The sequence below is a fragment of the Pundamilia nyererei genome, unplaced genomic scaffold (genome assembly GCF_000239375.1).
Source record: "Pundamilia nyererei isolate P.nyererei 1_Seehausen unplaced genomic scaffold, PunNye1.0 scaffold00013, whole genome shotgun sequence".
Lineage (NCBI taxonomy): Eukaryota > Metazoa > Chordata > Actinopteri > Cichliformes > Cichlidae > Pundamilia > Pundamilia nyererei.
In genome coordinates, this window is record NW_005187414.1 from 1944471 (window position 1) to 1967211 (window position 22741).

Sequence of the window (22741 nt, forward strand, 5' to 3'; positions counted from 1 at the left end):
ATAATGAAACTTGTATGTTTTGGATACTTAGTAAAATAATATATGGAAGTAATGAGAAAGTGGCCACTTTCATGAGTAAATCATATACGTTTTTACTATTTCTTTTCCATATGGGAAATTTTGTAACAATAAAAATGTTTAGAGCTACACCAATTGCGCAGCCTCAGTTGTAAATTTGCATTATTCAACATCATGACAGTAAAATATATTTACTAATGCATTTTTGTGTAATGCAACATCAAATGTAAATAGCATTTTTATGGTGAAGCTGAGGTGTAGCTACTTATAACCACTTCGATTCCTGATGGCAAGTTAAAACTTGTGCTCATAGAGCAGTCTATAAAGACACAATAGGCTTGTAATCTGAAATAATAAAGCGTTTAAAGAGATGACAATTAAAAGAATGCAGTGGGGGGACAAGACTGATGGATAATACTTGGAGAAATGCTCTCTTCACTGCAAAATAGCTGATAAGTGGACATGATGAGTAAATGTAACAAACTGGAAAACGAGCTTATATTTCTTTGTGAAGGCTTAAAAGATCGTATGTCAGAAAAAGTAAGGACAGGTTTGACCACATGTTATTGTGTTATTGTACATTTTTCCTTTACCACAAACATCAGTAGGACCCTTGGTTTTATCACCATAGAAACGAAGCAGGCCTTTGTCACCGGATGAAGTTCACGTCCCTTCAGTTCAGTTCCGGGTAGAAATAGTGTGCATCAAGTGAAGTCTGCTTGCAAATTCATTTGGACGAACTTCTCGGCCAACTTATCCTTGTAAAATGTCCCGAGGCTCGAGTGCAGGGTTTGATCGACACATTACCATCTTCTCTCCTGAGGGCAGACTCTATCAAGTCGGTCAGTATGGGGATCTGTTTACATAAAAAGCCGGTTCGCTGGCTTACTTGTTTGCTAGCTAGCTAAATGCTCTGTCATGGTTCGCTTAGCCGAGGTTATAGTTGATTAAAAGCGACCCGCCAAATCGAAAGTAGTATGATATGTGACCACCACAGTCTTACTAATCCTGTGCGAGTTGTTATTATGGGGCTCCTTTTACGACGCTACTATCAAACTAAACACAGGGAATCAAAATAGCTAGCTGGCTGTTAGGCTAGTTAGCATAGTTAGCATTGCAGCCAAGCAAGCTGATTCATTGCTGAATGAAACAACGTGTTATTCAGTTAAATATATTGGCTAAATAAAGTATTTTTTGTGACTGCACTACATTTAGCTTTTTTGCAATTTTTCTTCGTCACAGGAATATTATTGTGTCTGAGAGCTGCTAGTTGGATGGATTGAAAGAGACAAGATAACATTTAATATTGTAAATTAGCGGTTTTTCCTCTAATAAAGCTGAACTGAACATGGCCATGAATTTTGTTGCTGTCTTCTAATCAGCAGTCATTCTACAGATGCCCGAGCACCTGCAGCAACAGTTAAAATCAAGTCAAAGGTTTGCAAATTTACTCAAAGTGAAGGGTTTTAAATGACACTATTTTACTACTACTGCTTTGGATGTAATGTTTGAAGCCAGACTACACAGAATTGGTACATAATTCGCTGTCAGCTGCTCAACCAGATGACATCTGATAATAGTTCTTCACTTGTGGCCCCAATTTTCCAGCTGAACAAAACAGCTCTCTGTGACTGTTAACCACGAATCCTAATGCTCGTAGCCATTGTCAAGCAAACGTGTGCTTAAAGACACCCTCTTTGTTTTTCTTTTGCAGAATATGCTTTCAAGGCCATAAACCAAGGTGGGCTCACGTCAGTAGCAGTCAGGGGAAAGGATTGTGCAGTTGTTGTAACACAGAAAAAAGTACCGGTGAGTTGATGTCAGATTGCTTGTTATTATTTTCTTACAGCCATAACAGTAGCAGTGTTATGAGAAGGGCTATAGATGTTCTGAAATTTGGAGTAGTAGTTAGAAACAAATGAATAAATAATGCAACCGTCCCTCCATCCATCCATGCTGCTTCTACTGCTTTCTGTGCTGAGGTTGTGTGGCTTTTCTCCTGTTACTCCAGCTTCCTCCCACAGTTCAGAGACCAGCATGCGTTAGGTTAGTTGGTGATTCTAATTTGGCCTTGGTTGTGAGAGTAAGTGTGAATGCTTGTTTGTCTTTCTGCGGTGACCCCATGACAGACTAACAACCTGTCAACGGTATACCCAGGCTCCCAAAACCGTCTCATATGCATAATTCTGGGATAATGTGGAAAGTGACTCTCTTTGCACGAAAATATGGTCCAAGTAGTTGAACTGTTCCTAAGGCTCTTCGTCGCCCAATCTTTAAACATTTACCCAGCACAAAGTTGATGTCACACAGCAGGTAAACATCAGCATCTACCATGTGTAAATGCCACAGATGTTTGGCTGGTATATCTGTGCATCCTAAGAACTAACCGTTAAAACCTGCACCAATCAGGAGTCGCCACAGCAGATCATCTGCCTCCATTTCACCCTATGCCCAGCATCCTCTGTCACACCGACTCTCTGCATGTCCTCCTTCTCTGTGGTCTTCCCCTTTTCCTCCTGCCTGGCAGCTCCAGCTTCAGCATCCTTTGCCCAGTATATCCACTCTCGTTCATCAGCACATGTCCAAACATTCTCAGCCTCAGCTCTCTATGTTCGTCTCCAACCTGCTAAACCTGAGTTTATGTACTCATTTCTAATCCTAATTCTAATCTAAGACCAATTAGCCATTAGAACTAGCAGTGGAATTTGTACTTTACAATTTGCATTTAGCCCGGGTAACAATTGAGAACACAGATGGGCGTAAAACAAACAAACAAACAAAAACAACTTTTTCAGAATTAGCACTGGACCAAAGCGCCCAGAGCTCCTGATTGGCAGTCCAATTAAGCTCAACAAGTAATTCGGGTTGGCTCGTCACAGAGGTTTAAAATAGCTGATTCAAGTCCAACACCAGAACCACAATAGAAACTTCCAGTTTCCCTTATGTTGAGCTGTGAATGATTGCTTACAGCATGTTAGTGTGATGAAAGCTGCAGCGCTTAATGGCAATAAGTGACCTGGAAATAAGAGTTAATTTAGTTCATGATGTAATCATTTCGAAGCGATTAGAGGCCTTCTGCAAGCTGACCTGTAGTTACCAGCACGATGTCTGCTCAGCGCGACATCCTGTTCATCCGATGGAAACAGTTTGTGCACTGGCAAAATGTTTCAGGCACAACTGGTGTAGTTGGGGACAAACAAACAAACGGGTTACAGTCCAGCCTGTGAGAGAAACCTAAACTCTGAGGGGAATTTAAGAGGCTGTGTTTTACACGCCACATCCCAGTGTAGATTTAAGGAGATTTTTACAGGTTTTAAATAAAATGAAAAATGTCACATTTTTTTGACAGAATGCATTTTTCCCCAAGTCGAACTGCTAACTTGCTTCGTTTGTCTCTCCAGCAGCTTGCTCCTTGTTGTGTTTATTTTCTCACGTAATTCTAAAAAGTTCAAACCTGATTGTTACTGATTATATTTACACTTAATGTTTGATAAGTTATGTAATACACTGAGTAATTTGTCAGTTTCACAGTTCTGTTCCTTTACATGTTCATGCTTTCCTCCTGTACAGGACAAGCTTCTGGATGCCTCCACAGTGACCCACCTTTTCAGAATAACAGATAATATTGGATGTGTAATGTCTGGGATGACAGGTAAGAAAAAGGCTCAAAATGTGTAAAATTGTATCAAATCTACTATTGTTACATAAAAATTGAACATTAAAACACCCAAATCCATTTTGTCTTTCAAATATACAGAAACAGCTGTTTAGACAAAGGCTGGTTTTTGATACAAAAAAGGGGGAAAAGCATCAGGGTACTTTTCTGAGTTAAACTTGGCGAGCCTTTCTTCTCAGTCCGAGCTCTTACGGCAGCTGACACTTCCTCTTTCCAAGTAATCATTTCTTTGGCAGCAAGAACAACTTTCTTACATAAGTGTGATGTTAGAGACTGGAAGTGTCACATTTATTGGCTTCTTTGGGAAAAGAAATTGACCTTTATTTTTTTTTCTGGTCCATCTTACGCATCATTTAATGTGTTACAGCCGATAGCAGGTCCCAAGTCCAGCGAGCTCGATATGAAGCAGCCAACTGGCAGTACAAGTACGGTTATGAGATTCCAGTGGACATGTTGTGTAAGAGGATTGCTGATATCTCACAAGTCTACACGCAGAACGCTGAGATGCGACCACTGGGCTGCTGTGAGTATTGCGCATTCACACTGCTGATTCTCCACGTAGCGCTTCATGTCGTTTCTAAATGCATGCTAACACGCAGGTATGATCGTGATCGGCATAGATGAAGAGTACGGCCCTCAGGTGTACAAATGCGACCCAGCAGGCTACTATTGTGGTTTCAAGGCCACGGCCGCCGGCGTGAAGCAGACAGAAGCCACCAGCTTCCTGGAGAAGAAAGTGAAAAAGAAACTGGATTGGACCTTTGAACAAACGATCGAGGTATCATAAAATATTTTCTTTTGCTGGTGTAGCAAAGGTTCATACGGAACAAACACCAATGTGAAAGTAAAGTGTGTGCCTTTGCGGTGGTGGTTTCCAGGCATCCAACATTCTAAGAATGAAAATATCACCAACTTACCTTTTTTCCCCAACCCTCCTTTTTTCCCCTTCAGACGGCAATCTCTTGCCTGTCAACTGTTCTCTCCATTGACTTCAAGCCCTCTGAGCTAGAGGTGGGCGTCATAACAACACAGGATCCCAAGTTCAGGTAAAAGTTCAGCAGCACAACTCTGTTGTATTCCTTTGAGCACTATGAGTCATTAGAGCACACAGTTAGGTTTATTTGAAATAGTATATTTGCACCAACAAGGTGATTCCCAAAGAGGCCCATCTGCAGCAGATGAACAGCATCTTAAAGTTATGTCATTAACAACTGAGAAGAAATTCAGACCTGCAAGATGTCTCTGGTCCTGTGACAATTTTTGCCCAAATTGTCGTCACTATTTACAGAGCAGGTCAGGAGAGAGTGCGTGTCTGCAGCCACCTGTAAAACACGGTGGAGGCTGTGTCCTGGTTTGGGGCAGTATTGTTGGAGATCTTGTCAAAATTGATGGAATTGTGAACACAGAAGAGCATCATCAGATTGCCCATCATGCAGTACTATCTGGAGAACATCTGATTGACAATGGCTTGTTTCAAAAACACTGCCAGTGCAATTAAAGGATACCTGGACATAAATAGACACAGTGGAGCACCATCGGTCATGCATTGGCCTCGCCAGAGGCGGACCTCAGCATTATTAAAGCAGTGTGGGATCATCCTGACACAGAACAGAACAAAAGGCAGAAACCTCCAAAGAAGAGCTTTGAATGTCCTCCATGAAGCCTGCAGAACTGCTCCTGAAAACAACTTAAAGAAACTGCATGAAAGCTGCCTGAGAGTGTTCAGGCTGTGCTGAAGATCTTCCAAATATTGACCTTTATTTAAATTGTGCAAACCATGTGTTTGCCTTATGCACTTTATTTCCATGAATGTTTGCACATGGTTAAACAAATTGCTGCAGCAATTTCACATTTCCATAGTAAAACACAGCGACGAGACCTTCGTACAGTATTTGAAATGCTGAAGTACTTAAAAATATTTGAATTTAAGACATCATGTGCTACAGGTGTTTGGCATTAAGTGAAATATCACTTCATAGGGACATATTGTGCTTTTCATCTCATTTACTGTTGCTATGGTGGATGCCTAAATATGGGACGCCACACGAGCAATTGACCCTAATGGGAACATCCCTGTGTGCTCACAGTGCTTTGTTAGAGACCCTTCTTTTCTTAAACTTAGCCCATGTATGGTCATTAAGAGTGCAGAGGCCCCACCCACCTACCGTTCAAACCTTCCACTTACTAGAGTTAGCCAATCAGAAGAAAGTTGTTTAAAGGTAGAGTAAAGATAAACAAAGAGGCTCCACAAGAGCTAACTATATGATAAGTACGGCTTATATGCGACTGTGAATCATGCAAAGCCACCCTGGTAGAGGCCAAGAATAAAGATATGGAGCTGAAAGTGAGCATAAAATGTTCACTTTAAAAACGAGTTAGATTTTGGAGTCTTTATCTTCATCTCATTTTTGTCCTGCAGGATCCTCGCAGAGACTGAAGTGGACACCCACCTAATGTCCCTCGCCGAGCGGGACTGAGCGAGCAGAGCGGCGTCGCCTGTTGGATTTAGTTAGAGCATGATGGGAAATGCAGTTCCCAGATTGGAGGCTCGTGTTATCTTTGTTTGCTGTACATTTACCCCACTGTTTCATTCAACAATAAAAAGAGGTTTTTTGAGTAAAACTATAATAAATGGGCTGTTTGCATTTTTTATCATTTCTTTTTAGGTCCTCTGCTTGTCAACTGAAACCTTTTACCGTCTGTGTTTAGCAGCAGGGGAAACTGTTTGTGGGAACATGCAGCGCTTCTACTTTTGAGCTTCCTGTTGTGGCTCTTGGTGCACAAAAATCACATGACTTACAAAGGTGCTGCGGAGAGGTTATTCTACTACAAACTCGGTGATGCAGACTTGATTTGACCTTGTTTTCTCTACTTTTTTGGCTTTTTTTTTTTCTACGCACATGTCAGAAATAGAATACTTTAACTTTCCGGAAATGTCACACAACACAAATAGTTTCTCTTTGCGAGGGGAAACTTTATAATTCAGAAAAAGGGGGGGACTTGTCTTTCTCAGCTCTCTTTGTCATCCACATGAGCAGAAATGATGGCGATGTGACCTCAGTGTGTCATTGTGAGTGGCTTCTAAAAAAATCCCCCTTCCATATTGGAATTCTTTGCAACACACCAGTTTCTTTTAACCAGAGTATAAGCCTTCACGTCTTCTTCTTCTAATCAAAGAGGAATCTTAAGTCAGTTACTCCACCAAATTTCCAGGCTGATATTCTGTCTGAAACTTCCGCTGTCCTTGACAAGTTCTGTAATCACTGGAAACAAAAAATCCCCATCCTACTGTAATAGTTAATGTTTACAAGCCAGAGAGGATACAGCAAACACAATTGTGTAACCGAGTCATTCTGGGGCATTCGAGCGTTGCTTCAAGGATAACTTTACTGGGAAATTCATTTCGGTTGCTTCAGAGAATTCCTTTCTGAAAAATTCCTAAGTACCTGCATGTGTCGGCTGACAGGGACAGCCTGGACTTCCTTGTAAAGCAAAGAAAGTCTCCTGGTCCTAATGACACGGCGAAAAAGAAAGGGTCACTGAGCTCTCTGGAACGCTCGCCCATATTTGTAAAACATTTCCTCCTTGGTATTTCTACCCAGTAGCGCCAGTTCCTAGCTGCCACTCACAGCCATTCCAGGGGAGGGTGGAATATTCAAGCACATCATGTTCCTCTTATGCCGCCCAGGGACTTTCAGCGCGGTGACTCAGAGACCCTGTGACCTCGCCCAACAAAAGGAAATCCCAGACTGTTCCAAGCGGCTGAGTGTGATCTTTTTGGGGTTTTTTATGTGTGTGTCTCTCTCTTTCACAAGTCTGGTTGATGACTGTGCTTCATCACTATAAGTGAGAAATGATGCTCGTATTACAGCGTGGAAAGGCCAAGACAAAGTCATCATCGTCATGAGGAAGGAAACGCACAGCAGCCGCTCAAAGCAGTTCATGTTCATAAACTCCTTTTATTTTTCTTTATATAGTGTTTAAAATTCACACACATGTACAAAAATAGTCTCTGTATTTACAAAATATTACACTCGTCTGTTCTGGTATATACACATTATTTTGTACAGTTATTACAGTAACATCAGGACCATACAGAAGTCATGGTCTTGCTTTGGTGTGGGGTCTTTTGGTACGGATCGTTCAGCGATCCCGACCAGACTGGGCGCCACCTTCATACTCATTCGTGATCCCAGGACCAGCACCTCTGGACTTGGACGGTAGAGGGTACGGAGGGTGGAGAGGGGGGGACGTGGGTTGAGCTGTCCCCCCGTTTGGGAGCCGTGGTTTCGACTAACCCAGTAGCAGCTTTACATCACCAGTGGACAGGCTGTTCTTGTTACTTTCCAAACTTTATGTCATCATAGAGCTGTAGAGAAGAAAAAAATGTTATAGATTCACGCCTTAAAGTGTTTTGACTCCATCGGATCTCAGTGTGATACTCAAAGCTGAGCAGATACTGACCTCGTCTTCTGACAGGTCCAGATCCTCCATGTCGCTGTCGTCCGATTCGCTTTCTGGCAGCTCCCTGAGCTCCTGTGCCGTTCTCTCATACAGCTGGCAGCGGATCTCCTCGTTCTGCCGCCCGTAGGTGAGGTGGTACGGGGCGAAGCCACCGTAGTTCAGGCAGTTGACGTCTGCACCGAGGTCGAGGAGGCGACAGACTAGCGTGGGGTTCTGGAGGTCAACGGCCAGGTGGAGCGCCGTCCGTCCACTGCACTGTTCCTGCAGGAAGCAACAGAAACACGAGGTCAAGTTTCTGCACGTGTGTGAATAAGAATAATAATCATAATAATCATAAAATAATCCAAATGGCTTCCGTGTTAGAGACACCTACCTGTGCATTGATGTCTGCACCGAGCCGAACGAGGCTTTCCACCAGAGAAATGTAGCCATTGATGGATGCCAAGTGGAGACAGTTATGTCCTATGGAGAGGGAAGGAAGTAGAGCAAACTCAGTTACACACACTTCAACAGCTGTGTAAGTGAAACATAAGAGTGTGTTTGTTTCTTAGGGCGCTATTTGAACTCGATGCTTACCACTGTAGTTGGGGAAAGACACAATGGAGGTGAGGTGACGTTGGCAGTTCTGGGTGATGACGCCAAAGCAGGCCAGGGAGCCCTTTTTACAGGCGATGTGGAGGGCTGTGTTTCCGCTGTCGTCGGCCAGCAGCGGGTCAGCGCCGGCCTTCAGGAGTCTGTCCACCAAGTGGGCCTGCTCTGTGATCACTGCCAGGTGGAGGGCGGTCTGTGTGGGACACAACAGAAAGATATGTTAACCTGACTGCAAAGTGTGCAGGTTTCGGAAGGGATTCGTGGATCTGGCACAGTGCCGCTTATTACCTGTCTCTGGTGGTTCTGCACATTGAGGAACGGGTGATTATGAGACAGTTTGATCATCTGGACGGCATGTTCGGTGGCTTCGTGAATGATGGCCAAATGGAGCAGCCTGTGTGGGGAGGACAGAAAAAGAGAGGCGAGTTAAAATAGAGCCCTTCAAAGAAAAATTACGCACAGAGGAAGTGGTTCCAGTCAAATATGAGAGAACAAAGCTGAGCAGTGGAGCGTTTCGCAAGAATGGAGTTTTGTCGGGTTATTTCCACCAGTTGTGGCTTGACACATCTGATGCTTTATCAGTTACTGGCAGCAGGCCAGGGACTTTCCTGAACGCGCAGAGCGGACTTTAGCACCGCCCAGACTGCACGCTCAGCCAACACACGCACACGCACACACACACACACGACTATGCACTGCGCTGCCAACACATGCGCACAAAGTATTTTTAAGACCTTTAAAAGATGTTGTTTCCATGCAACTTTTCCGACATTTCTGTGCAGCTTTTCAGATCTTTCATGTGCACCGATCCTGCGCTCTGGTGCAAAAGCCGATTTCAACTTACGCACAAAGCGGAATTTTGCAAATGCGCAATTAAAGTTCGACTAATCGACGCACACACACACATATACATGTTCACACTAAATAAATACATTGATTTTTTTTAAAACAATAATAGTCCACTTACGTGTCACCGTCTTCGGTCACCACAGTTCTCCAAGGCTCGTATTCCTGCGAGTGATCCTCGCTCGGCAATCTTAGCTCCTCGAAGTCGTTCGCCAGTTCGTCTTCCTTAAGCGAATCCACACCGCTGTCAAAACGGTCCTCTTGGCAAGGCAGCATTTTCCCGTGTTTGGGCTCCATGTTGTCCAAGTTATAATCCATTTGGTTGTGGTTAGAAACTCTGTACATGCTGGCTTTCCTTTCTCCTACAAGCAAAAGCTCCGTCTGTTTCAGAGGGCGAGAGTAAAGTTGTGCTACTGAGGGAGGGCGCGCTGGGTTTTGTGTGCGCGTCTGCCGGGGCGGCGCCTAAGTGGGGATTTCCAATTGACTTATCTTAGCAAGGGAAATCACATCGGGCCTGTGCTTTTGTGAGAAAAATCCCCCCCAAAAGACTCAGACTGAAAACTTGTAGTTTCCTATTAGACACCTTTTTTCACCTGTGATGTAGGTTAGGGGACATAGATTTAATTTCAGTGAATGAGACATGAATTGGCATGAATGATAGGGAGACAGCCCCTGACTGGCTCTTGAAGAATTCCCTACTGCACTGGGGAAATTATCTGTTTCAAGTGGCTAACCAAAGTAGCACTGCATACTTTCCTTCCTATGCTTTCAACCAAATCTAAATACTTTTTTAAATAGACAGACATCCAAATTTCCTGTGTTTCAAAAATTACGCATATCACGGGCTCTTCGCAGTTAACCTCAGCGTGAAGCCTATAAATATTCTGTGGTTGTAATTCTCAGTAACTGACAAACCTAATATTGGTGCAAAGCACAAAGAGCCAAATCAATATCACGTGCAGCCTGCTATACGTTCAAATGTACAGCTCAAATATTTATTATTATTACTATTATATTATTAAAGATTTAGGACTTTGGCACCAAATACATAGACTGTATTAAAAGATGGACCTTTTTATATATGGTCTTCCATACATTGAATCCATACCTAGACACCTGTCATTTAGTCCCGAGTTGCACGCTCAAAAAATACCAACGTTTCACTGTCCAAAACTAAAACATAAAAATATTAAAGGTTGGATTCGTTTCAGTTACAATTGTCACGAAGGCAGAACTCAAAACGCTATTTTATTTACTTGTTTATGTGTCCTGTAAACACGTAAAGTTGAGCACTTTAACATTAGAGTCTATGGAGACTTGGAGCTCGCCTGATGGATATAATCAAACAAAATGATAAGCACCTTAATGTTTCTCTTCCATAATCAAAATAGCACAGTTATGATCACACATCACATTTAGAGACGTGGAAAATCTTCTCATGTTGTTTAACTGGGACAGATTTCGGTTTACGCTACAAAGTGAAGTTATGCAGACAGAGATTCTGGGGGGAAGATTCTAAAGTTTCCTCATGGAGACTCCCTTATGAAAGCAACACTGCATGTTCCACAATAGGATGTTCTGGACTTGCACATGCCTGACACCATGAGCTCCTGGAAAACACTGTGTTAACTCATGCAGAAAACTCTGCTGAGATTTTTGGGAGGAATTTTAGGAAGTTTTCTTGGTTTGATCTTGCTTGGGATCTTTTTTTTTTTAAAGGAAATTCCTTTCTGTTACACAACAAGGTAGAAAGGTGCGTGACAGAGCTACCTGTATGTGCTCTCCTGACATTTCACATGAAAAAAATCCCAGGATCACTTCTGTTTGCACTGTAAAAGGTAGGCTTGGTGAAAACATAGCAACAGTATCCAAGCGCAGCGAAGCTTCCACACCTCTGTGGGGCGATTCTCAGTAGAGATTGCAAAGAAAACACACCCGGAGGAGGGTCTGTGATGTCACTATCTAGAAGCCTGCTGTATCCCTGTGTGTGTGAGAGTGCGTCACATCAGAAAAACGTCACCGCTGCAAGCATGCACGGCCTTTTCTGTGTCCTTTAGAAATTCCAGACATACTTTAACCGCTGCCAAGTATCAGAATGAGGAATCTGTGGACAAACTGTTCTTGCAGACCTCTATGTTTTCTTCCTGTTGCCGTGATTGTGTGCTTTTGTGTATATATGGTCACACATTCACCGTGTGTGAGAAATGCCGGGACTTCCACTTTACGTTTATGAAAGCTGCCTTTTTTTTTTTTTGGGTGAAGCTATGCAAGCGCTCTCGTCTCCACGGGCCCTGTGTTTACCGCTGGTTTCCATGGACACCAACCACTGACGCTGTACATTGCCCTCTGTCTGCGTGTGGGTAAATTACCACTCATCTGAGTCAGTAAAATGCCTCAAGGGGCTTCACACCTCGAAAGTCATGAAACTTTCCCACTTTCGTAACTGACCAACTCCAACCTCACCGGTGCCGGTTTATTAAGTCCGAGCTGAAACCGATGTGGTCTTACATAACAGCTCTGCAATAAATACTGCAGCCATGGAGGTGATAATGGTTTTTTTTGCTTCCATCAAAAACTGCTAAATGCAACAAAAAACATCCAGGGTAACTTTGGAATGGCCACAAAGGGAACAAAAAAAAGCACACAGTGTGTTTTGAATTTTCTGAACTTGTTTTACAGTAATACCAAAAGTCTGGTATACAGATGACGTGCATGGCTACTTTTTTTCCAGTAAAAAGATGACAATGAGGAAGTTTTGGTGTGCAGTGCATGTTTTATGTAAAGATCCTGGAGTTGCAGGACTATATTTAGAAGCCGAAACAAGGCAAATTCTGGAAAGGATCTATTTTTGTGGCTTTAGCTTTCAATTTGGGGAAATGCACGCATTTCCTTTCCCACTGATTAATGAAAAGCATCGAGTTCTCTGTACACAAAGTGTGAGTCTGAAGCCAGTCGATGGCCAACTCGTCTGGAGCAGGGTTACAGTTGGCCTGCATTCAACGACACACCTCTCTGCACCTTTCAGACACGAGAGCTATTCTGCATAATCTGTACGCAAACCTGTTCAAGATCAGCCCTGATTCCTTCATTAGCATAAAGACGCACCCTTATATTTGTTAGAATGGTTTCAGGGCATTTCAGCCTGTTGCCAGGGTGTGTTTGCAGCCTCAGTTTTCCTTTCTGTTTTTTTTGTCTCGCTGTTCTTTTGCCCGTATTTCTGGTTGCAAAGCATTATTCACATCACCTGCACTGTGTGACTACTTTCATTTAAAAATTTTACTAACTTGAAGACATTCTTTGTAGGCAAATGGAGTCTGGAGGTCGGTGGATTAGCCTCTGACTCCGACAGTGTTTAGTTACCATTTCAGTCTGTTCTTGTTTTTAATTTTTTTGGGCAATTCAATTTCTTTTAAGTTGGAAATACCAATTTACCAGTCCTACCACTTATCAGTTTCTCATTCCATAATTAGCCTGCATACAGTATATTCTTTCACTTGGACCAGATATTATAGACGAGATAAAACATGATGCTCCAGCCACCAGATGGCGATAGCTGTGGCTGCAAAACCCTTCTGATCCTATAGAAATCGGTGGGGAAACAGCTCTCCGTCCTGACGTCTGTAAACACTTAAATGGTGCATTAAAGGTCTCAGTTCCTCATTTTGGGTCATACTGAACAAAAACTTAAGTGTGTTTTGTAAATCTACCATGCATCAAAAAATGGAGGATAATTCGGGGGGGTGCCCATTAGCCAGTGAGCGTGCAGCTTCACAGTAAGGCCCACCACTCTTTACAACACGCAGTTTTTCATTTCAAGGCTGCAGAAACTAAGGAATGATGTCGCCTTCCATCTTTTATTATATATTATTTATATTTTTATTATTCGCATTTAGCTGATGCCACGTTAGTCTAAGGCAGTGGCTGTGTTGGAGAGAGTGGTGACTTTTTATGACTAAAATGTCATAAAAAGCATATTGATCATTTCCCATCCATTTAGCGGTTTAGTTTATCCCCAGTATATCTTTGTTGCTTTCTTCTGACCACTGCTCATGCTCGGGCTTCATCTGGGTCCGAAGCTTCTCCAGGACTCAGGTCAGACTGACTACTTTGTCTTTGCAAATATTTATCTATTGCTATTATGCGCTGCGTCTCACAGCATGACTATTATGTAATTTCGTCTTCTTCAGTTTTACTGGAAGTTGGCGACCCGTTTAATTAGAGCAGGTAGTTGTACTGCTCTCTAATGGAAGAGAATGTAATTGTTCAGCCCGTTACTCACGCTGGTGGCTTAGAGTACTAATCAGGTGGAACCAGATAATCTTCCACGGCACACCTGATCGTTTCTCACGGTACACCTGTGTGCCGCGGCACAGTGGTTGGGAAACACTGCTCTAAGGAGCTCATAGAGGAGGTGTCACATTAGTTTTTGAAGCCAGAAGTTATCGTATTTGGATAGCACAGTAGAGTGCCCTGGTTGGGGTTTGAACCAGGAACTTTCTTGCTGTGAGCTAGCATTGCTGACCACTGTGCAGTGGTACAAAAATAAGATAAATGCTCTCTTTAGCCTAAATACAAGGATGGGCTAGTGGCAAGCCCCAAAATGAAAGTAAACAAGAAACAAAAAATCCATACATGCATCTAGCCTCATTTGTTTATTATTTTAATTTTCCATGTTTCCAGCTGATCTCTCAGCCATTTCTGACTGAGTGTCAGTTCAGGGAGTCAGCGTTCAACATCACAACTAAGAGTGTAACTGTTCAAAGGTGGATGTTTCCAGATTATTTATAGTTTGTAACCTGAAGGCTACATGTTTCCTCCTGCCTGCTACCTTAAGGCTTCTAATCTTACTTGTGGCAGGAAATGAGATGTTTTTTTCTCTCCCCAAATGTGTCAGAGTGCAAGTCTCTGAAGTGCAAGATAAAGGTAAACTGAATATAAGATAAGCAGAAAGGTTTTTTGTTTTTTTTACGTCGCTTGCATTAGTTGGTTGTATTCAGTTTAGCGTCTAAAAATAGCCTCAGCTTCCCAGATGTGGACCTGTCATTCATGACGACTTCCCTCCTGTTTCAGGAGGGAGCTATTACTTCATTTTTACAGTAATCACTCAGTGGACAACCTAAACAAGATCCTTTTTTGTGTGGGCATACTGACACAGCAGTTCTACACCCAAAGTTGACACAAACTACACCCACCTTATGTTTTCATAATGTGTGGCTTGATGTAAAAAAGGAGTATTTTACTATGACAAGTTCACACATTGCTGTTTTCCATGGGTGATATTTGATAATGGGTAGGTAGGGTTCAATGATATGAGTCAGGATGTTTCTCTGTCAAAGGGACTTCACCGCACTGATGCAACATAATTAGTTGTTAGTGCATAACTGCGTAGATAACGTATCAGATATTATATATAATGCGCTTTAATAAAATCATTAGGATTAGATTAGTTAATGTGAGTGACGTTTGTTCTTTTCCAGTGATCTCACTGCGTCTGCATGGCCGAGGAAATGCACTGACCCTGTGTGTTTCCCATAACAAATTGAGAAATGGTTCAAACAGGTTTCCATACCTGTTTCAGTGGTGTGTGCGGTCATAAGATTTTGCGTTTCCTTCTCTTTCTTCTGCTATAACTTCTGAAAAAGTTGACAGAAGACATCTGAGACTCAATGTATTGACTGAAACTTTCAAAGTGAGGTGAAAATCGATGAGATCCTCCCCTTTCTTGACTTAGTTTCGTGCTGAATGCGCAAATGCATATTTACTTCGGGGAAGTGTAGGCGTTATTCGGAGAAGGGGTAATACCTTTGTTACCCTTCCCAGGCATTCCCACGGTGTTATATGTACATGCATATTGTAGCTGTAGGCTATATATATATACAGAGCAGGAATAAGGATCCATTTGATATCCTTTCCTCCTGCCCCACTGCCCTACTGCCACAGGCATCTCTCACAGCCAAACTACCAGGTTAAAAACACTTAGAGCAGCACGCAAGCACATGAGAGGCTCTAACATCAGCTCTATGACAATATGACAGTTGGGGACAATTTTCTGGCCATTTCAGGACTTTTTTTTTTGGTCTTTTAGATGTTTGAGTTTCAGAGATTTATTGAAATTGTTCGGCATGTTGGGAGAATCTCATGCTTGTATGTATGTAGGCTACAGCCAGTAGCTCATTAGCTTATTTTAGTCTAAGAAATAGGAGCAGGGGAAACAGCTAGCCTGGCCAAATTGTACACAAAGTGTACAAACAGCAACTAGTACTTTTGCTGTTGTCATAGTCACAAGGTTGCCAGGCAAATTAGTGGGGTTTCCAGGAAGTCTTTGTCGTCAGCTGAGGAAAAGTTCCAGCATGTGACTCCCAGTAAATAAAAAAGGGGAAAAAAGAAAATAAAAAGAACTTCTCTGCATTAATCAAGCCACACCAGAAATTAATTTAAAGGTGCTTGTAGATCTGTTTTAACCATTCAGCTAAGCTAGCTGTTTCCTCACATTTACAATCGAAGCTATGCTAAGCTAAGTTTATTACTGCTGGAAAGGAATCAGAGGTCACAGATGAAGTGGGACAATGGTCTTCTATTCAATGAGTCATCATTTTAATCCCTCCTGGCTATTAAAAACAGTGTAAGTTTAGCATAAGTCGCTTCCACGTTAGCATAAGCGATGTCTGTCTGTGCTCTTAATGCATAATTAAAATCACTTCCTGCAGTCTGGTTTGTTACAAATGTTGGAACTGTATTGGCGATGTGGGATACATACTAAAGGTTTCTATAAATATGCTTATCTTGCGCTAAAGGTAACTGGCATGTATGTAATGTTAAAAATTAATGTGCCTATTCTTCAAAGTTTCACTCGAAATGGGAGCTGCTACCAGTCGTTTGAACAAAGGTTTAGGTTCCCCTTCACCACCTCGACATGTTGCAAAACAGCTTCTTACCTGGGAAACATTAGTCCTTCTTCTTCATTCTTGGCAATTCATTCACTGGAATGACTTCAATTGAAATGAAAACATGAATTGAAATTCAAGGTTTTACATACTGGGACATTTAAAAAAACCAAACAAATAAAAGGTCCACATTTTACAGCAATAACTTAAAGCAATTTGCTTTCTCATTATGACTTTATCAGTCTCTCACATCATTATAGAGGAATTGTTATCTGGGCGTATTTTTGATTCTTTTCTTTTTCAGCCATTCTGTTGTAGATTTGTTGCTATGCCTGGGTTTGTTGTCCTGTTGCATGATTCAGTTTGAGCCAAGCTTTAGCTGTCAGACACATGCCTTCACAGAGGAGGTCATGGTTGACTTAATGAATGCAAGGTTGGGTCTGCAAAACAAGCCTGAATCCTTCCCCTCCACCACTGTGCTTGACAGTTGTTATGAGCTTCTTGTGCTGATGTGCTGTGTTTGCTTTTGACCGAGTGTGTTGCTGCATTTGGTCCAAACATTTCCGCTCTGGTCTTGTCTGTTCCAGGAGTCTTTTGCTTTGTCCAGATGCAACTTTGCATATCTACGCTGCCATGTTCCTTTTTTTGAGGCCCGAGGCGCGCTCCCAGCAACCCTTCCTAACAACCTGTATTTGTTCAGTCTTTATCTTATTGTACTGTCACGAACTTTGACATTTAACATGCTAACTGAAGCTCATAGAGTCTGAGACGTACTTCTTGTTGTTGTTTTTTTTACCTTGGGTTGGATTTGCTGCGACATCCACTCCTTTGAAAATGGGCAACTCTCTTGAATATTTTCCACTCATGATAATCCCACTGCTGAATAATGGACTTAAAATAGTTTGTAAATGGCCTTATAACTCTACCTACATTGATGGGCAGCAATAACTGCACGTTTGTCCTCTGTACTATGTTAGCACACACCTGAATGCTCCACACCAGCAAAGTACCAAAACCTCTGCTTTATAAAGGTGCTCCCGTTTACTGATGATCACTTTATCATGTGCATTTGATTAGCAGAGCCTGGCTCTAACTTACCCTCTTAATTGTCACAGAAGATGTAAGGGTGTACTTTTCACACACTACTCCTACATTCAATAGCTCAATAGGTCACTTAAATAATTTTAGAACCTGCTAAGGCCAGAATAGAATAGAATAGAATAGAATAGAATAGAATAGAATAGAATAGAATAGAATAGGCGTCATTTTATCTGTACAGTGAAATTATGGGTGCTCCACACCAGCTGTGCCAGAATAAAATATAAATAATGGACGGCAGGAGCAAAAAGCAAACAAGAGAAATATATACGAACGTGATGGATAACCATGCATATTTGTGTGAGTGTATAGTGTTTGTTAACAGTCCGAATGGCCCAGAGGAAGAAGCTGTTTGAGAGTCTGGAGGGGTGGAACCTGATTGACCTGAGGCGCTGACCAGAGGGCAGCAGGTCAAACAGGTGGTGGGCGGGGTGCAAGGGTCACCTGTGATGGCCTGGCTTTCCTGAGACAGGAGGATCTGGCGATTGTCTCCAGGCATGGCAGAGGACACGGAGGAAGTGCAGCCGCTGCTGGGCCTTGGATGAATTATTTTGTGTACTAATACATAAAAACCTAGTGTACTTTCACACAACATGTAGAATCCTAGTCTACTGGTTATGCCAACATGCAGTTCAGCTTAAGACAGCTGTGGGGCTGTTGGAGCTCTGCCTTTACACGTGTAGTGAGTGAAACAGGCTAACGGCAGTTAACGTTGTAATAAAAATTTCAAAGTGTTAAGCAGAGGAGGAATGCTAATGGAGGGGATTTACACCATTTCAAAGCTTCCCACAGCACAATGAGCCCAAGAACTCAAACTGTCTTTAGAGTGAGACGATTAGCTCCAGTGGTTCAAAGGAGACAGAAGAGAAAACGCTTCAAGTGAAGAATAGATCATAATTACAACTACAGGTGATTTCAGCCACATTTTAATGATGTCAGAAAATAGGCAGGGCAGTGACCTGTGCACACAAGCATGATCTGAGCTCATGTATTTACTTTGCTTTACACATTATTATCACAGTGCTGACAGCCATGTGACTGGACATGCAAAGCAGTTAAAGCAGGTGACAGTGAGCTATGATTCTTCCAGCAAAGCTTTAAGTAATACAGTTGGAAGGAAATTAGGAAACATGCAGCCCGACCACAAACTGTGATTCTCTGTTTAGTTTTCTTTCTCTTCTCTCGAGTTTCTCGTTGATTGTCTGTTGTGCCAACCCAGCATTGTATAAGACTATGAGAAACAAAAAAAACATTACAAGTGTTCTGAAATAAACCACAAAGACAGCTCAGACTTTCTGCCTGAGTACTATACTGCGCTAAATACAAATTAAACAAACAAAGTTTCCTGACACACTTAGAGCCGTGTGAAGCGCTACGCACTACGGAAATAGTGAGTCTACAAGATAAGCCACGAATCAACTGAGCAAAATCTTTTACCGTCTAACACTCTCCTGTATATTTCTGCATCTGCCGAACATCAGGCAGGCCTCCTGTCAGCTTTGGTGTCGTGCACTAGCTCGTGCTGCTAGAATGACCCGTACTGTTAAAGGAGTTCAGAGAATCAGCAGTCGCTGGTAAGACGACTGGAACATTCTGTGTGTTTTTGGAGAGAGGAAAATAAATGCAGCCAGCAGACACATAATGGATTCATTACTGCGTGTCAGACCACCAGAAAAGCCACAGCGTATTTTTGGCCTCCACCTAAAAAGTACCTTTGTGATCTGCTACAGCCTCCCCCTTCAGTCTAGCTGCAGTAACGCAGTAACAGGAGACACAGAGAGACGTCCAGTGCAGTTAGAAAGCATGGAATGGATCAGATTGCATCCGAGATGTGGAAATCATGAACAACTGGCTTAAAAAATAAAGGAGAAACTAAGATGATTTATAAAGGATAAACTCAAGAGATAAGGGGGGAAAGGAAGGGGGGGAATCTTGTTTATCTACAGTTATTTAAATGTTTTGATTAATCATTTATTATCACTATCAAAGCAACTATAGCACCAAGACCAATATGGCAATGTGGCCAGTAGAGGATGCTGTGGATGTGGATAAGGACTGGAAGTTCCAAAGAAGGACTTAATAGACACAGAGGGCCAGGAACAACTGAAATCACAGCTGCTTATAGATTATGAACACAAATGCACTGATTCAAGACGAGGCCCAGATTAAATTAGAAACATCTTTGCTTACTTTTCTTTCTTCTTTTTTCCACAGACAAAGAGTGAACTGAGCCAAAGGGATCAACACTCTCTTAATGTGCTTATTGTACTGTTACATGGGCAGCAGCTTGTCTCTGGGGCTTTACCCTCTGCAGGTCGTATCAGAGGGTTCTTATTGCGCTCTTGACATTTATACCTCGTGGAGGCCAGGCTTGAGTTTCTGGGCCTGAATGTGACGGTACAAAAATTACCTTTAAAAAATGCAGCAGTATGTATTATTTGACATTGTTAGTAGATCTGCATGTGCAGCCACCACACAGAGAATAAAAGCTCATTAAATGACTTTAATGTAACTTTAAAAGAACATTAAAAATTAAACGTTTTTTCTTGTCTGTTTCCTGATAGTGCAGAAATGTTACAAATGTCTACACGGGGAACTTAACACACCTCTTTAGCCCCCTAAAAATAGCCATGTGCCGTCACCTTGAGGCCTAATAATCAGCTGATTGTGAAAACAACCGGTTTAATTCCCTGAAAGCTCACCCACTGCCTTCCTTCTTATCCCCCCGAGCATATGATACACTGGGTCAACCTTTATGAAAGGAAAGCCAATAATGCCATCCCACAATGGGACACACTATCCACTTGTTTACAATGCAAGAATGGATGTGAGACATTGTTATTCAGGTGACCCTCTTTATTCATGATGGCTAAACATAAAAATGCAGTGTGAGTGCAGTCAGATCGCGTGTTACCGAGTCCTCTCTGAGATCTCATCCTTCGCCACTGTGGACAAAAAAAATCTGAGGAAAGACACAGAATGTAATTTTTAGCTCAACCGGCCTAAAGACAGACGAGCCCACGCCGTGACACATCCGTCATCCCACCGGTTCATCTGTAGTTCACAAAAATTGCTACTCCTACAAACACAACGATCACCTAATGGGGTTTTTTACTCCTAATGTACAGAACAAGATGCAATAGTTAGCCCGGTTGCCTCACAGAAAGAAGGTCCTGGGTTCAAATCCCCCATATGGCCGGGGCCTTTCTGTCTGGAGTTGTTCTTCCTGTGTCTGCGTTGGTTCTCCACCTTCACACAGGCCAAAGACATGCAGTTAGTGGGGTTGATTTAATTGGTGATTCTAAATCATAGGTTGACTGTACCGGTTGTCTCTCTGTGTTAGCCCTGCGACAGAGTGGCGACCTGTCTAGGGTGTAGTCTGCCTCCCAACATATGGCAGCTGAATAAGAGCCAACAACAGAATGTATGTATGGAAAATGATAAAGAAGGAAAGTCATCAAATGCCAAATACTGATCATGGAGGGAGTGGTCCAGTGCAGCGACATGCCGTTCACATATTTCCATGTATGTTATGGTTACTACTGATAATACTCTTGAACTTTGATTAATTCGGTGAATTAGATTGAACTGTTCAGGGTATGAGCTTACTGGATTTCTTTGTATCCTAATTCTCATTGGTTTGTGCAACACAGCCAAACAAGTATCACCGTCTTTCTGTGGAGTTGTTACACCTCTGCTTTTGACTGAACTCTCAGGAAAGTCCTGCCTAATCCTGAGACTTTTGTTAAAGGGTTAAGAAATTCAAAATCCCTGTCTTGGGTAGAGCTTTGCTGTTTCATATTTTTGTACCATTTGTGCAGCCAACACAAGCATATTAAGACGCCTAAAGTTTATTTGTCTTTTATTCAGCTATTCGTAGTTAAATTGTGTACTATTTTATTTGTTTGAGTTTATCATTATTCTTAATTGTTTCTCTTTCACTTGAGTGATTTCAAGAACAGAGGAGCTTTGGAGAACCAGAGTCAAAGGCCTCTATCGCCCTCGTGTGGTTGAAAGGTGAAGCTTGTGGGCTCTGAGTGGATATTTTGTACAGCACTATACTAAGTCGAATATTGTACATTTCATGAAAGCAAATGTTTAAAAAACGTAAACTACCTCATTACAAGACACCAAAATCCATTTTATCAGACATCAAAAAGCTGTGTTTACATTTCCAACAAATGGATCACTGTATAGTCAAAGAGAGCTGTGCACAGATCTCTCCTGGCAACAAGTAAATTAATAACCGAAGGAGCTCAAAATAAAGACAAGACTATCACAAGTGAGGGATCATTAAACTACGTTAAAAAGCAACTTCTTGTCAGGTAATCACATTTTCTGGCTTAGTTTCTGTCTTCTAAAGGTTGCAATTTCATGGTGCTTATTCTGTAAATACCTAAGTTTAATATCTGTATCAAAAGCCTGTATGGGGTTTGTCTCTTAACCCTGCATATGCAAATATTACACAGTGAAATTGAACACCATTCGGCATGTACTGATTTTATTTTACCGAAGTGCTGCAATCTTCTCCAGTGAAAGAAAATACACTACTTTCATTCTTCCGACTGTCCATCACCGCACAACACAACATCACGACTGCAGCCTCCTCTCGCTCCTCAAGTCATCCATCACTGCCACCCAGGTGAGTGAGAATAGAGTCAAACGTCGAGCCGTGACAGCTTGAACCCCGAGGTGCTTGAATCATCTGCCACTCAGCTTGCAGAGGCTCTCTAACACCTCTGCAATGTGTTCCTGCAGCTGCACCAGGTGCTTGGAACCTGTCTGGTTCCAGAGCCAAATAAAGGGTCCAGACCTGCAGGACTAACACGCTGTCATTCATGAGTCAGCTCCGATGAGACTTTCTCTGTGCTTCCAGTCTCCATGTTCATTAGAGCTCCACACCTGCAGCTCTCATATTCCCTGCAGATGTGAGTTACTTTTAACTCCTGTGAAAACACTTCACAGAGCCATAACTCAGGTGGTATTTACTATTTAAGTGCAAGTAACAACACAAAGAAACATGAATAGTATCCATTTCTGTTGAGATGGGTTTTTTTACAGCTTTAAGGTGGAAATAACAACCTTAAAGGTTAATCGTGATCTAACCAAAATGTCATCTTGCCTTTTGAGTGAGTTCAAGTTATTGAATATATTATATTACATG

At 42.1% G+C, this 22741-nt stretch overlaps 2 protein-coding genes across 2 annotated transcripts; one reads left to right on the forward strand and one right to left on the reverse strand.

The window, feature by feature from the left end:
• The first annotated feature begins 637 nt into the window (after positions 1 to 637).
• On the forward strand, positions 638 to 6322 carry LOC102199978 (proteasome subunit alpha type-6). The gene is made up of 7 exons (XM_005724845.1): positions 638 to 860; positions 1733 to 1827; positions 3589 to 3670; positions 4062 to 4217; positions 4294 to 4472; positions 4646 to 4740; positions 6114 to 6322. The coding sequence occupies exons 1-7, from the start codon at positions 785 to 787 to the stop codon at positions 6169 to 6171; spliced, it is 741 nt and encodes a 246-aa protein (XP_005724902.1). The 5' UTR covers positions 638 to 784; the 3' UTR covers positions 6172 to 6322.
• A 1307-nt stretch (positions 6323 to 7629) lies between these two features.
• On the reverse strand, positions 7630 to 10017 carry LOC102200245 (NF-kappa-B inhibitor alpha-like). The gene is made up of 6 exons (XM_005724846.2): positions 9717 to 10017; positions 9038 to 9143; positions 8735 to 8942; positions 8532 to 8620; positions 8159 to 8419; positions 7630 to 8063 (listed from the first exon to the last, which is right to left on the reverse strand). Exons 1-6 carry the CDS (start codon positions 9938 to 9940, stop codon positions 8034 to 8036), a joined length of 918 nt encoding a protein of 305 aa, XP_005724903.1. The 5' UTR covers positions 9941 to 10017; the 3' UTR covers positions 7630 to 8033.
• Between the last annotated feature and the right edge of the window lie 12724 nt (positions 10018 to 22741).

Bases quoted from the DNA above. Each gene is read 5' to 3' on its own strand.
- LOC102199978 (XM_005724845.1), top strand. From the start codon at position 785: ATGTCCCGAGGCTCGAGTGCAGGGTTTGATCGACACATTACCATCTTC. The intron at 861-1,732 runs GTCAGTATGGGG...TTTCTTTTGCAG, and splicing joins GGGCAGACTCTATCAAGTCG to AATATGCTTTCAAGGCCATA. The intron at 3,671-4,061 runs GTAAGAAAAAGG...AATGTGTTACAG, and splicing joins TGTAATGTCTGGGATGACAG to CCGATAGCAGGTCCCAAGTC.
- LOC102200245 (XM_005724846.2), bottom strand. From the start codon at position 9,940: ATGTACAGAGTTTCTAACCACAACCAAATGGATTATAACTTGGACAAC. The intron at 9,144-9,716 runs GTAAGTGGACTA...CTCCCCACACAG, and splicing joins GTGACCGAAGACGGTGACAC to GCTGCTCCATTTGGCCATCA. The intron at 8,420-8,531 runs GTAGGTGTCTCT...TGCTTCCTGCAG, and splicing joins GTGCAGACATCAATGCACAG to GAACAGTGCAGTGGACGGAC.